The sequence below is a fragment of the Oncorhynchus masou genome, chromosome 1, assembly GCF_036934945.1.
Source record: "Oncorhynchus masou masou isolate Uvic2021 chromosome 1, UVic_Omas_1.1, whole genome shotgun sequence".
Classification (NCBI taxonomy): Eukaryota; Metazoa; Chordata; class Actinopteri; order Salmoniformes; family Salmonidae; genus Oncorhynchus; species Oncorhynchus masou.
The window spans coordinates 40,243,696-40,257,891 of record NC_088212.1 but is presented as its reverse complement, the minus strand read 5'-3'; the positions used below and the strand labels follow the sequence as shown (position 1 = coordinate 40,257,891).

The 14,196-nt window shown below is 41.0% G+C and overlaps 2 protein-coding genes across 2 annotated transcripts in view; both read left to right on the top strand.

Annotated features, from left to right (window-relative positions):
* Window positions 1–309: 309 nt before the first annotated feature.
* On the top strand, window positions 310–4,221 carry LOC135544097 (U3 small nucleolar ribonucleoprotein protein IMP4-like). The gene is made up of 9 exons (XM_064971479.1): window positions 310–393; window positions 786–895; window positions 1,034–1,117; window positions 1,374–1,476; window positions 1,670–1,802; window positions 2,826–2,980; window positions 3,086–3,180; window positions 3,323–3,396; window positions 3,611–4,221. Exons 4-9 carry the CDS (start codon window positions 1,381–1,383, stop codon window positions 3,721–3,723), a joined length of 666 nt encoding a protein of 221 aa, XP_064827551.1. The 5' UTR covers window positions 310–393; window positions 786–895; window positions 1,034–1,117; window positions 1,374–1,380; the 3' UTR covers window positions 3,724–4,221.
* A 2,132-nt stretch (window positions 4,222–6,353) lies between these two features.
* Window positions 6,354–14,196, top strand: part of araf (A-Raf proto-oncogene, serine/threonine kinase) — a 33,543-nt gene continuing 25,700 nt past the window's right edge. Inside the window, exons 1-2 of the mRNA XM_064971428.1 lie at window positions 6,354–6,459; window positions 7,460–7,671. Of these exons, the coding sequence (XP_064827500.1) occupies window positions 7,561–7,671 (111 nt within the window). The 5' untranslated portion in view covers window positions 6,354–6,459; window positions 7,460–7,560. The remainder of the gene's footprint in view (window positions 6,460–7,459; window positions 7,672–14,196) is intronic.

Genomic DNA, 14,196 nt, shown 5'->3' with positions numbered 1-14,196 from the left:
GTCGGTTAAATTGTCGTTTTATGTGCAGAGAGGAGGTGACGTCATATTCGTCGTCTCCTTAGCCCTGGTGGTTCAGTACGCAGCCACACAATTAGAAACATATGGCTTATTTAAACATTTTTCTGAGATCTGGGAAAATAAAAAGAGCTAATGAATCACACATGCAAATGTGAAATGCATTTTCCGTGTATGTTCATGGCTTGTACTTGGGACTTTTACTTTGATAGCTCGTATTTGGGGCTTTCATTTTGAAACGTCTATCGTCCAATCTTCTTGCCAGTTTCGCACACTCCCATTGGATGTTGGCTTATCCAATGAAAAAGAATGTTGCTGACTTCCTCGCAGTTGTGGGTGTGTGTGGTTGTGAGTGCGTGCAATCCAATCAACAAAATGGTAACTCCATTGAGTATTTGTTTAGCTTTTCAAAACTTCGTATCAGCTTGAAGCATCTGATTATTTAGCTCCAGAGTGTTGTAAAGAAACATATATTGTCTGGTTGCTGATCCAGGTTACCATGCTACATTATTAACTAGTTTGCTAGCTAAATACTGCCAGATGGGCATGTTGGATTGATGTAATTCCGATTTCACTAGTACTGATCTTGGATTATAGAGTGGTCTTTCTGAGCAATTCTCGTGTTTGATTATTCTCGTGTTTTTTTCCCCCTGCAATTATTGTGTGTCCGATTACTATTCTGTATCATTTCTGAGCCATAATGAACAGTACAATGCTGATAGTCAGCTTTCTACTGTTCACCATGGTGTGTTTCTCTCTGATGATTGTAGCTTCGTCGAGAAACGAGACTGAGACGGGGGTACCTGTATAGGTAGTCCCAAGAGGACAAGGGTGCGGACGATTGAGGAGAAGAAACAGAAGCTGAAATCTGCTCTTGATGGTGAGGACTGTATGTAATGGAGGAGATTGGTGGGAGGATGAACAATCTAAAAGACCTTGACACTTTTTAAAATGGCAGCGCTAACAAATTACAATTTGGGAATCTGTGAAAGTCATTGACTTTTGTTTTCCCCTACAGACAATCGTCTCATCCCAACTGAGGTTCGCAGAGAAGCTGTGCAGTTACAGAAATTGCTGGAGTATGATGATGAGGGAGCAGAAGGTTTGTTTCTGCACACCAACATTTAAACAACACCCCATTCCCTATATAGTGCACAACTGTTGACCACCGAGACACTAGGCTCCGGTCAAAAGTATTGAACTATATATTGTATAGGGTACTCTTGGGACACATCCTCAGTGTTGTCTTGTTTATGACGTTGACAACACATCTCATGGAAAAGCAGCCTTACCACAGTTTCCCATAAAAACAATGTGCAAACAGTGACTGAGAGATACTCTGTGTGTGCATGTGTCAGCTCTCACATGGATGATGAGTATAAATGGGCTGGAGTGGAGGATCCAAAGGTCATGGTCACAACATCAAGAGACCCCAGCTCTCGACTCAAGATGTTTGTCAAGGTATGTTCATTTTATGTCTCAATTCTTATTCAATATCTATCCTCTGCTCCACCTCTATAACAGAGCATATTGTAACCAGAAAAAAATAATTCCCAAAGAAGGAGCTAACAGACAGTATAATAGATTCAGTTTTAAACAAGTAATAATGACTCACCCTCAATTTTTGCTGACGTGCAATGTTTGCTATTGGCAGGAGGTGAAGCTGATCTTCCCTGGGGCTCAGCGTATGAACAGGGGACGTCATGAAATTAAAGCTCTAGTACAAGCCTGTAAAGCCAACTATGTTACAGACCTGGTCATCGTTCATGAGACTAGAGGACAGCCAGGTAAGCCCATCTAGGCGTATAACAATCTTCTTTTTTAAATAAATTTGTATTTATTTATTTCCACACAAGAAAATACAAAACAATATGATCCGAGTTTAAAAGGCAAGTGAAACTTGCCTGCGCAGAAGTAGTTTAAAAAAAACGTAGGTTTTCAGAAGTGTCTTGGATGGTTGGAAGTGTTGGGCCAGAGGTCGCTGGTTTGGGACCCTGCGTCGACTGGGTGGGCAATCTTTCGATGTGCCCTTGAGCTGGGTGCTTGACCATGATTGTTCCCGTGGGTTACTCTGGATGGGATTCTTTGCTAAATGACTAAAATGTAATGTATATGTTGAGGGACTTCACAACAGGTGGATTTTATGTTTTAAAATTCAATAATACTTTTTTTAACTGAGGGGCTTGCAAAGCCCCTCCTAATTTCAAATGTTTAATTAACCAACTATAATCATCTCGAACCATCTATTACCAACACCAAATGATTATAGCCATAGCCTGGTTCAAGTCTGTTTATGCTCTTTCTAACTCCATTGCTGTCATTGTCAACATGTTTGGCATGACAATTCTATAAGGACTTGATAAGAGAGCAGAAACAGAGACTGTCATTCTTCAAATAGCCACCTTTGACATCTTTGCACACTCTTGGCATATGTGTTATTTCATAGTTTATGTCTTCACTATTATTCTACAATGAAATAACACATATGCCAAGAGTGTGCAAAGATGTCAAAGGTGGCTATTTGAAGAATCTCAAATATAAAAGATATTTTGATTTGTTACACACTTTTTTGGTTACTACATGATTCCATATGTGTTATTTCATAGTTGTGATGTCTTCACTATTATTCTGCAATGTAGAACATAGTAAAAATAAAGAAAAACCCTTGAATGAGTAGGTGTTCTAAAACGCTTGACCTGTAGTGTATAGATTTTTTTTTTACAGGCTGGAATGCATCAATCCAAGTAAAAACACTACATCAAGGGAACTTTAAAATAACTACTTTTATATTGCCTGTGTGAACTGTATAGATGGGCTGGTGGTGTGCCACCTACCTTTTGGACCAACTGCGTACTTCACTCTTTACAATGTGGTACTGAGACATGATGTGCCGGACATTGGAACCATGTCTGAAGCCTACCCCAACCTCATCTTTCACAACTTCTCCTCACGACTTGGCCAGAGGGTGAGAGACTTGGCACTTCACAATTCTCAGTAAATGTTTACCCTGGTACTGTTAGTGCATCCAAAATGTTCTGACACCGACTGTATGTAAATCTCTCTTAATCAGGTTTCCAATATCCTCAAGTATTTGTTCCCACTGCCTAAAGAGGACAGCAGACGTGTTATCACATTTGCCAACCTGGAGGATTTTATATCTTTCAGGTGAGTAGAGGGATGCTTTGAAAGAGCTATTTGCGAACATGTACCTAATCTTGGGCAGACAGGTTGACTGTAGACTCCTTCAGGTAGCGGAATGTAGTTACACATTCTTATTTACTTAAGTAAGGACCTATTTTTATTGCAGACATCACACTTACAAGAAAACGGACCACAAGAACGTTGAGTTGTCAGAAGTTGGGCCCAGATTTGAAATCAAATGTAAGTACAATGTTTTACCTTTCTCATCATAAGCAACACCATGTTTTTGAACAATGTGTAATTTTGGATTAATTGCAGTTTTAGCTTTTCCTGCACTGCTCCTCCTATACATTTAGTGTTTAAAAAAATATATATCTTGTGTGTATTGATAATGCATACGCAAAATTGTAATTGTTATATTATAATCTAGTGATAACTGTTTTTCTGTCTGTAGTGTACATGATCAAGCTTGGTACCCTAGAAAATGAGGCTACAGCGGACGTTGAATGGCGCCACCACTCATATACACACACTGCCAAAAAGAGGAAGTTTCTCAGCATGGAGTAATATTAGCTACGTCTCAGTGTGCCCCTCTCATTGACAGGCCATGGCCAAAGCAGCCTCACCACATAGTAGTCCTATGTTGTGTTTTCAGTTTTACACACCATACCTCAGATTTGTATTTCATGGAAATATGTCATCAGACATTGAATAATTTCATTGAAACAGACTCTACCAGAGAAGTTATGTATACTACAATTTTCCTAACTCCAAATTGGACTATTTTCCATGAAATTAACAGAACTAAAGAAAAGAAATATTCTTCATAACAAGGCTATTGTTGGCTTTGCTATATGTCTGATGTTTTAGTTATTTACCTATTTTCCAGGGGGCTACAAAAACACTCAATACTTTTTTTTAAATGGCTAAAATGTACATTTTTTCCTTTATCAACCTCACAATATTATAGGCGTAGAATTATGTACTACATTTGCACTGTATCTGAGGTAGTGACTCGCCCAGAGATGAACAGTATGTCAAAATAAAAACATTTCCTGGTTTTAACCTTGTTTTTCCTTGCTCTTATGATACATACTGCATTACTGTTGTTAATTTGAATCATACATACAATCTGAACATTTGCCTTATCACAGGATGCGTTGGTGGTCGGTGCCGTTTGAGGATGTTTATTTTTTATGAGCTTGGCCTTATTTCTATTACAGCATGTAGGATGACTGTCATTCATATTCCATTCACCCACTTCAATATAACAGGTTTAGGCTACTACATGATACTAAATTTTTCCCTATGGTTCCTTCAACCTAGCCTATGAATGAAAGTTTGCAACGTAGGTACACACTGATTCAGGGTGTAATCATTAGTCCAACAGTTGCAAATGAGTTTTTATTGGACAAATTCAGATATGATTATCCCCGTTCCATTTGCTTCTGTAAAATAAACATTTGTCAACAGAATTGGTGGAATGAATTCACCCCTGATCAAACACAAACCGTTAACTCTCATAGCCACATATAAACGCCTCATTGTATACCTTCTTGCATCTACGCACTCTCCTCTTACCTTTTCCCTTCACTTGTGGACTAAAGTGCACAACACATCAGCTGTCCATGACCAGGCGAACAAACCTTTCCAAGCCAAACCTTCATATCATAAACGCTACACACAGCCTACATCGTTGTCACCATATTAGCTAAAGTAATGTCAAGGTTAACATAGTTAATAGATATAGCGTGTAAGTAAATCCGCTACAATCATGCAGCACAGTGTACAGACAGTAAGCAGTTTAGCTGGAACACCGGTGGCAATACATTAGTAAAACCAAAAGCTTACCTTGGAAGAGTTCCAATGTTGGATAGTCATAGCCAGTTAGCTAACATAGCGTCCCTCTGTTTGAGTAGGCTAAATTATCCAGCTAAGTAAGTGAAAGTGAAAAACATTTTGAAATATAGCTCTCTCTTGCTCCTTCATTTTTGAAATTATTCATTTGTTCAAAACTGTTCAACTATTGTCGTTGTCTTTGAGTCAGCTACTCACCACATGTTATGCACTGCAGTGCTAGCTAGCTTAGTTTATACTTATGCTAGATTCATTTTGATCCTTTGGGTGGACAACATGTCAGTTCATGCTGCAAGAGCTCTGATAGGTTGGAGGATATCCCCTGGAAGTTGTCATAATTACTGTGTAAGTCTATGGAAGCACCTAATACACTTGCAATCAGTCGATATAATCGACAACTATCATCAGAAATCAAACAATATGAATCAGACAGTGAGGCGCCGCCTGACCCACTAGTTGGTCAGAAGGTTCAATGTTCCATATCGTGGTGTAGATGTACTGTAGATCGAATTGCATTCAATAGATGTTCTTCCCTTCTATGGGTCATTTTAGCCGGTTATCCCGGGGTAAAAACACTTTAAAAATCCATTACGTACCTTTGACGAAGGGAAAGGACATCAGAAGATCTTCTAGTTTCAGTTACAGCACAATAAAAATGATCTTTACCGCCTACTCGGAAATTACGACATGAAACGTTGATTTTAACCTTCTGACCAACTAGTGGATCAGGTGGCGACCCACTGTCTGATTCATATCACGTGATTTCTGATGATTGTTCTCAATTATATCGACTGATTGGTTCTGTATGGGGTGATGGAAGGGGGTGAGAACCATGGGCCTCCTAGGTTTTGTATTGAAGTCAATGCACCCAGAGGAGGACGGAAGCTAGCTGTTCTCCGGCAACGCCATGCTGCTACCCTACAGAGTGCTGTTGAAGCTACTGTAGACCGTCATTGCAAAACAGTGTGTTTCATATTTGGCGACGTGAAAATGTTTTGCATAGTTTTATCTAAAAATGATAACTTTTTAAATGTTTCACTATTTAAAAAAATGTAATTCACTGAGGAGGATTGTCCTCCCCTTCCTCCTCTGAGGAGCCTCCACTGACACTGAGGCCCTAACTCTATTTATGGTATGCAGCTGTTTTGCTTTTTGCTTCTTCTTTTTGTAGTTTAATTTTATACATTCTGATGTAACCAATGGTTACCCTGAATCATCCACGTAATTTGTCTGTGTAGCATACTGTGACATGAATTTATACAATGTAATTTTTTGTTGTTGCTTGTAACAGCCGCCCCCTTTATGTATCGATTCTGTCATCCAATGAGCGAGTGTAAATGTGAGAATGGCCCAATACAGAGCGTGCATCACGGAGGTGTTCCGCTATCCCAGAGATACTTGACAGATTCTACTTCAGATTGAGATAATTCAAGATGGCTGCTTCAGGTAAGACTTTATTCCGAAACCAAATATGCAATTAGTTGTTTATGATTGACTCGTTTTGCAGTTGTATTTAATTGCCTATTATGAATAAAACAGTTGCTTATGCGTAAACAAGCTTTTCATTACTTGATAAAGACAGCAAAAGTAGCAAGCTAACGCGCTACGTTAGCTCTGGTTTTACTAGCTAGTTTGCCATCAAGCTAACTAATCCCTTTCCGCCTCATGAAAGCGCTCAATCGAACGTGAAAAAACACCTGACAGGAATTAAGAAACTATTTATAATTTAGCCTCGTCGAAGCGGTATTGTCATTTCATCAAAAATAATTATAAATGAATAGTAATCTAAAGTGGTCAACTGAGACAAACATGGCTTCCAAATTGTCGAAATGTCATATTGCTAAGCAGTCAAATCCCACTATGCTAAACTAGGATACGTAACTAGTTATCTTATTTGCCAGACTTCTGCTAGCTATAGCATTTGTAGATAGCTAATTACTTTGGGCTATGATGAGCCAACTCTTACAATAACGTTACTGGTTAATGCCATTTCGCATACACATGAAATGTTTCCAGCTCAGAGTAAAAGTGCAGCGAGACATAGTGTAGCTAATGTTAGCTAGATGTCTAGGCTATGAAAAGTTGCCTATAAAGCTACTATATAGCTGGTTAGCTAGTACATTTAGTTGACGTGTCAAAATAGTAATCATTTTCATACGAGAATAACGTTTGCTCGAGTTATTGACCATTTACCCCAGCTCACTCACTTGTGTGGTGCAAACAACCCTAACAGTCAATGATTTTATTGTGAGCAGCTGGATTTTGGAATGTCAAAATGAGGCCTCTTCTGTTTATTTACCAGTTCTGTACACACACCAGTGTGGTATCATCCTAGCTAGTTGCAACATACTCTGTCGATCTAAGATCATGATTATGGGCACATTTGTTTCACTCGGTCATTGGCGTCAGATGGATTGTTGCTAATTAGTAGCGCTGTTTGTCTCAGGTTCCAGGTAAGGGCTAACTCCCCCGGATCCCCAGTGCATGAAGTTCTCCTGTTGTTGAAGGATCTCAGTGCTGCCTCCCTTGCTCTTCCTGCCTGTCATTATGTCTTCAAACTCTTCCTCCTGCTCCTCCTCGGGAGAGACTAGTCCAGAGGATGTGCCCCGAGGTGGGGGCACCATCCGTGTCTTCCTCCCCAATCAACAGAGGACCGTGGTAAGACATTCAGAATAATCTCTTGGGGCCCTCGCATACTAGTACATTTGAAATATTTTCAACAGTAATGTTTCACAACGTTTTAATGACTAGGCCCAACCCCTACGCAGCAGACAGTTAATGTTGTGCACCAGCTGGTGCCTAAGGCCCAGTTCCAATTTCTCATCTTGTCTCTCAAACATGAAAACCCATTAGGGTTGGGCGGTGTACCTTATACAGTATCCCGGGGTATTTTGAAATGCACTCCAAAACCATTTTTAAATACATTTGTATGTTTTAAATAATTACCTGCAGTCAACTTGTGCACTTGGTAATACACAAAATATGCAAAAGAATGTGGACACCCCTTCAAATGAGTGGATTCGGCTATTTCAGCCACACCCATTGCTGATTGGTGTATAAAATTGAGCACACAGCCGTGCAATCTCCAAAGACGAACATTGTCAGTAGAATGTCCATACTGAAGAGCTCAGTGACTTTCAACTTGGCGCCATCATAGGATGCCACTTTTCCAACAAGTCAGTTCGTGAAATGTCTGCCCTGCTAGAGCTGCCCCGGTCAACTGAAAGACTGTTATTGTGAAGAGGAAACGTCAAGGAACAACAGCTCAGCCAGGAAGTGGTAGGCCACACAAGCTCACAGAATGGGACGCAGAGTGCTGTAGCGCGTAAAAATCATCTGTTAGCCGAGAGCTTTTTGAAATTAATTTCCATGGCTGAGCAGCTGCACACAAGCCTAATATCACCATGTGCAATGCCAAGTGTCGGCTGGAGTGGTGTAAAGCTGGAGTGGGTTTGGCGGATCCCGGGAGAACGCTACCTGCCCAAATGCATAGTGCCAGCTGTAAAGTTTGGTGGAGGAGGAATAATGGTCTGGGGATGTTTTTCATGGTTTGGGCTAGGCCTCTTAGTTCCAGTGAAGGGAAATTTTAACGCTACAGCATACAATGACTTTCTAGATGATGCTGTGCTTCCAACTTTTTGGCAATAGTGTGGGGAATGCCCTTTCCAGTTTCAATGCCCCCTTGCACAATGACATTGTCCCCGTGCACAAAGTGAGGTCCATACAGAAATGGTTTGTCAAGATTGGTGTGGAAGAACTTGACTGGCCTGCACAGAAACCTGACCTCAACCCAATTGAACATCTTTGGGATTAATTGAAACTCTGACTTCGAGCCAGGCCTAATCGCCCAACATCAGTGCCCGTCCACACTAATGGTCTTGTTGCTGCGGGGACTTGCTTCCATTCAGCCATCTTCCAACATCTAGTGGAAAACCTTCCCAGAAGATTGGAGGCTGTTATAGCTGCAAGGGGAGACCAATTACATAATAATGCTCATGGTTTTGGAATGAGCAGGTGTCCACATACTTCTGGTCATGTAGTGTAGATAAAGCAGATCATGTTCCTAATTTCACCTGTTAGATTGTTTCATTATGAAGCTTACTAGAACTAGTTTCCCAAAACAGCTGTTTGAGCGATTCACATGTTTGTTTACAAAGAAACACAACGAGCAAAAACAGCAGCTTCGTGAGGTGAGTCACTCCTGCAGCACAACTTAAGTGAGGTGATCAGGTTACACTTGTATGAAATTCACTACTGTTTGACAGATATTTGTCTTATAACTATTACGTTATTTAGCTACTCTTAGTTATCTCCAGCGGGGTTTTTGCTAATATTAGGTAAGTGGCTCATGCTTGCAAGATCAAGCTTCTTTGTAACAGCAGCAGAGACAATCCCCTCCTGGATTAAGGTCCCTGCTGTCTAATATTTGTTTTGTGCGTTCTGCAAATTGCATTTTGATATACTTGCATAACCGTATGAGCTGTGTTGTCTGTCTTAAGGCCTTTTCTCACCAACTGCGTTGAGATCTTTTCGTCCTAATCACGAAAAATACAGACTCAAATTTTATTTTCTTCATAGCAAGTCAAATTTCTGTATGATATCCAAAACTAGTCTACATTATAGGCTACATTGATTTAGCATTATCCTATCATTTAAATTGATGAAGAAACATTTAAGGTGGAGATATAGAGAGACGAAGATGAAGATGAAATTGCAATAGAAACTCATGCTATCAAGCAGTCCATAGCCTAATGATCAGCCATTGATACATCTTTGAAGTAATGGGTGGTTATTTTGACATTTTAATTTGAGTGCGTGATTTATCTAAATCTGTGCAACCACTTATTGATGAACGTGTGTATATATTTTTGCCTCTTTGGGTTGCCTGTAGCACAGGTGGTCGCAAAGATTCACTTTAGCAGACCTATAATATTTTAACTTCCAACTTCCACATCTGTCTTCACTGTTCCTTTCTTGCGCAATTCACACCTCTGCTGGCTACTCCACTGGCACTATCATGACATTTGAACATTTTATGCTACAGATGACAAACAATCTCTTCTATTTAGGACTTATTATATTGGCAATGACTAAGAGTACATTATTTTGTATTGTACTGATTAACAGCATTTGCATGGAAGAAGCAATATCTTTTCGAAAACGGTGCGCTGTCTCTTCAAGACGTTAATTGTCATTTGCAGGCATAATGTGTCTATGGAATCTAGTGAAAACCCAAAGGGAGGTAAAAGAAAATGAAGTGAATGTGTTTTTCTTTGCGAGGGATATTCCGTTGTAAGCTAACAAGGAAAGGTAGCCTATAATTCAAGCTGGAAGCTACCTGTATCGTGTTGCATTGTAAATGTGTCTTAGCCTGTGTGGATATATATTTTTTGCGACAGTAATGAACCGTTTCGATGTTTACATACTGTGTTGCATTATTCAAGATTGTTAACTTCTGTGCAGCATGAGTGGGGACAGGGAGATAAATGCTGGCCAGACAGCCCTAGCAATGAATAAGTGGAGCAATAAGTGGAGCAGGTACTTTGCTCATCGCGCTACAAAGGGGCTGCGCTGATACAGACTTTATTTATTTATTTTTATTTCACCTTTATTTTATTTTTTTTAACCAGGTAGGCATGTTGAGAACAAGTTCTCATTTACAATTGCGACCTGGCCAAGATGAAGCAAAGCAGTTCGACACATACGACACAGAGTTACACATGGAGTAAAACAAACATACAGTATAAACAAGTCTATATACGGTGTGAGCAAATGAGGTGAGATAAGGGAGGTGAAGGCAAAAAAAAGTCCATGGTGGCAAAGTAAATACAATATAGCAAGTAAAACACTGGAATGGTAGATTTGCAGTGGAAGAATGCGCAAAGTAGAAATAAAAATAATGGGGTGCAAAGGAGCAAAATAAATAAATAAGAGGTAGTTGTTAGGGCTAAATTATAGGTGGGCTATGTGCAGTGATCTGTGAGCTTCTCTGACAGTTGGTGCTTAAAGCTAGTGAGGGAGATAAGTGTTTCCAGTTTCAGAGATTTTTGTATTTCATTCCAGTCATTGGCAGCAGAGAACTGGAAGGAGAGGCGGCCAAAGAAAGAATTGGTTTTGGGGGTGACTAGAGAGATATACCTGCTGGAGCGTGTGCTACAGGTGGGTGATGCTATGGTGACCAGCGAGCTGAGATAAGGGGGGACTTTACCTAGCAGGGTCTTGTAGATGACATGGAGTCAGTGGGTTTGGCGACGAGTATGAAGCGAGGGCCAGCCAACGAGAGCGTACAGGTCGCAATGGTGGGTAGTATATGGGGCTTTGGTGACGAAACGGATTGCACTGTGATAGACTGCATCCAATTTGTTGAGTAGGGTATTGGAGGCTATTTTGTAAATGACATCGCCGAAATCGAGGATTGGTAGGATGGTCAGTTTTACAAGGTTATGTTTGGCAGCATGAGTGAAGGATGCTTTGTTGCGAAATAGGAAGCCAATTCTAGATTTAACTTTGGATTGGAGATGTTTGATGTGGGTCTGGAAGGAGAGTTTACAGTCTAACCAGACACCTAGGATTTTGTAGTTGTCCACGTATTCTAAGTCAGAGCCGTCCAGAGTAGTGATGTTGGACAGGTGGGCAGGTGCGGGTAGCGATCGGTTGAAGAGCATGCATTTAGTTTTACTTTTATTTCAGAGCAATTGGAGGCCACGGAAGGAGAGTTGTATGGCATTGAAGCTTGCCTGGAGAGTTGTTAACACAGTGTCCAAAGAAGGGCCAGAAGTATACAGAATTGTGTCGTCTGCGTAGAGGTGGATCAGAGACTAACCAGCAGCAAGAGCGACATCATTGATGTATACAGAGAAGAGAGTCGGTCCAATAATTGAACCCTGTGGCACCCCCATAGAGACTGCCAGAGGTCCGGACAGCAGACCCTCCGATTTGACACACTGAACTCTATCAGAGAAGTAGTTGGTGAGCCAGGCGAGGTAATCATTTGAGAAACCAAGGCTGTCGAGTCTGCCAATAAGAATGTTGTGATTGACAGAGTCAAAAGCCTTGGCCAGATCAATGAATACGGCTGCACAGTAATGTTTCTTATCGATGGCGGTTAAGATATCGTTTAGGACCTTAAGCGTGGCTGAGGTGCACCCATGACCAGCTCTGAAACCAGATTGCATAGCAGAGAAGGTATGGTGAGATTCGAAATGGTCGGTAATCTGTTTGTTGACTTGGCTTTCAAAGACCTTAGAAAGGTAGGGTAGGATAGATATAGGTCTGTAGCAGTTTGGGTCAAGAGAGTTCCCCCCTTTGAAGAGGGGGATGACCGCAGCTGCTTTCCAATCTTTGGGAATCTCAGACGACACGAGAGGTTGAACAGGGTGGTAATAGGGGTGGCAACGATGTCGGCAGATAATTTTAGAAAGAAAGGGTCCAGATTGTCTAGCCCGGCTGATTTGTAGGGGTCCAGATTTTGCAGCTCTTTCAGAACATCAGCTGACTGGATTTGGGAAAAGGAGAAATGGGGAAGGCTTGGGCGAGTTGCTGTGGAGGGTGCAGTGCTGTTGACCGGTGTAGGGGTAGCCAGGTGGAAAGCATGGCCAGCCGTAGAAAAATGTTTATTCAAATTCTCAATTATAGTGGATTTATCAGTGGTGACAGTGTTTCCTATCTTCAGTGCAGTGGGCAACTTGATCCTCTCATTCATGTGAGACACATTTGACAATAACACAGACCTGTCAGTGGCAGTGTCCCAGCTAGCAATCTCTATTGGTCAAAAGCTTATCTTTGCATGTGAAAATATTATAAAATCAAACACGTACCACATTAATAATTGGCAGATTGCGGCAGGACGATATTTCTCAATTGCCAATGAACAGTGTCAAAAACAAGACATATGCTGGCATATATTGAACCTTGGTGAGAAAGTGTCTTTTGTAGTAAATGTTTGCATGCACTTATCATTTTCCTAGAATCCGTTATGGGAATTCATTGGTATTTGTAAGAATTTTGTTATTATTCTGGTAAGTGAACACCGCCAGTTTACATTTGAAAATAATTGCTCCCCTTGTGCACTGCCTGTAATACTGTATATTCCGGGACGGCACATTATGAAGGTATGGAAATCTGCATACCGACCAACCCTAGAACCTATTGGGGCAGAAGTCATGAGTTGTTTTTAATCTGGATGGCCAGATGGTGAGCAACAATGACCTGTCATGTGTGGAATTGAGTGGCTCTTGATACCATGTCTTGTTTTGACTGATTTCATATCGATGCTAAAATTCGCTAGCTAGCTAACCAACAACTGTAACGATGTGCACTACATTACCAAAAGACTTACACGTCGAACGTCTCATTCCAAAATCATGGGTGTTATATGGAGTCAGTTTCCCCCCTTTTGTTGCAATAACAGGTAAGGCTTTCCACTAGATGTTGGAACATTACCTAGGGGATTTGCTTCCATTCAGCCACGAGCATTAGTGAGGTCGGGCACTGATGTTGGGCGATTAGGCCTGACTTGCAGTCGGCATTCGAATTCATCCCGATGGGGTTGAGGTCATGCTGAAACTAGAGGTCGACCGATTAATCGGAATGACCGATTAATTATGGCCGATTTCAAGTTTTCATAACAATCGGAAATCTGTATTTCTGGACACCGAATTTTTTTTTTTTTATATATTTCTTTACACCTTTTATTTGACTAGGCAAGTCAGTTAAGAACACATTCTTATTTTCAATGACGGCCTTGGAACGGTGGGTTAACTGCCTTGTTCAGGGCCAGAAAGACAGATTTTCACCTTGTCAGCTCGGGGGATCCAATCTTGCAACCTTACAGTTAACTAGTCCAACGCAATAACGATCTGCCTCTCTCTCGTTGCACTCCACAAGGAGCCTGTTACGCGAATGCAGTAAGCCAAGGTAAGTAGCTAGCTAGCATTAAACTTATCTTATAAAAAACAATCATAATCACTAGTTAAGCAGGCGCGTAGACATTAATTCAAACAGAACTTTCGGGCGTTTTGCCAGCAGCTCTCTGTTGTGCGTCAAGCATTGCGCTGTTTATGACTTCAAGCCTATCAACTCCCGAGATGAGGCTGGTGTAACCGAAGTGAAATGGCTAGCTAGTTAGCGCACGCTAATAGCATTTCAAATGTCACTCGCTCTGAACCTTGGAGTGGTTGTTCC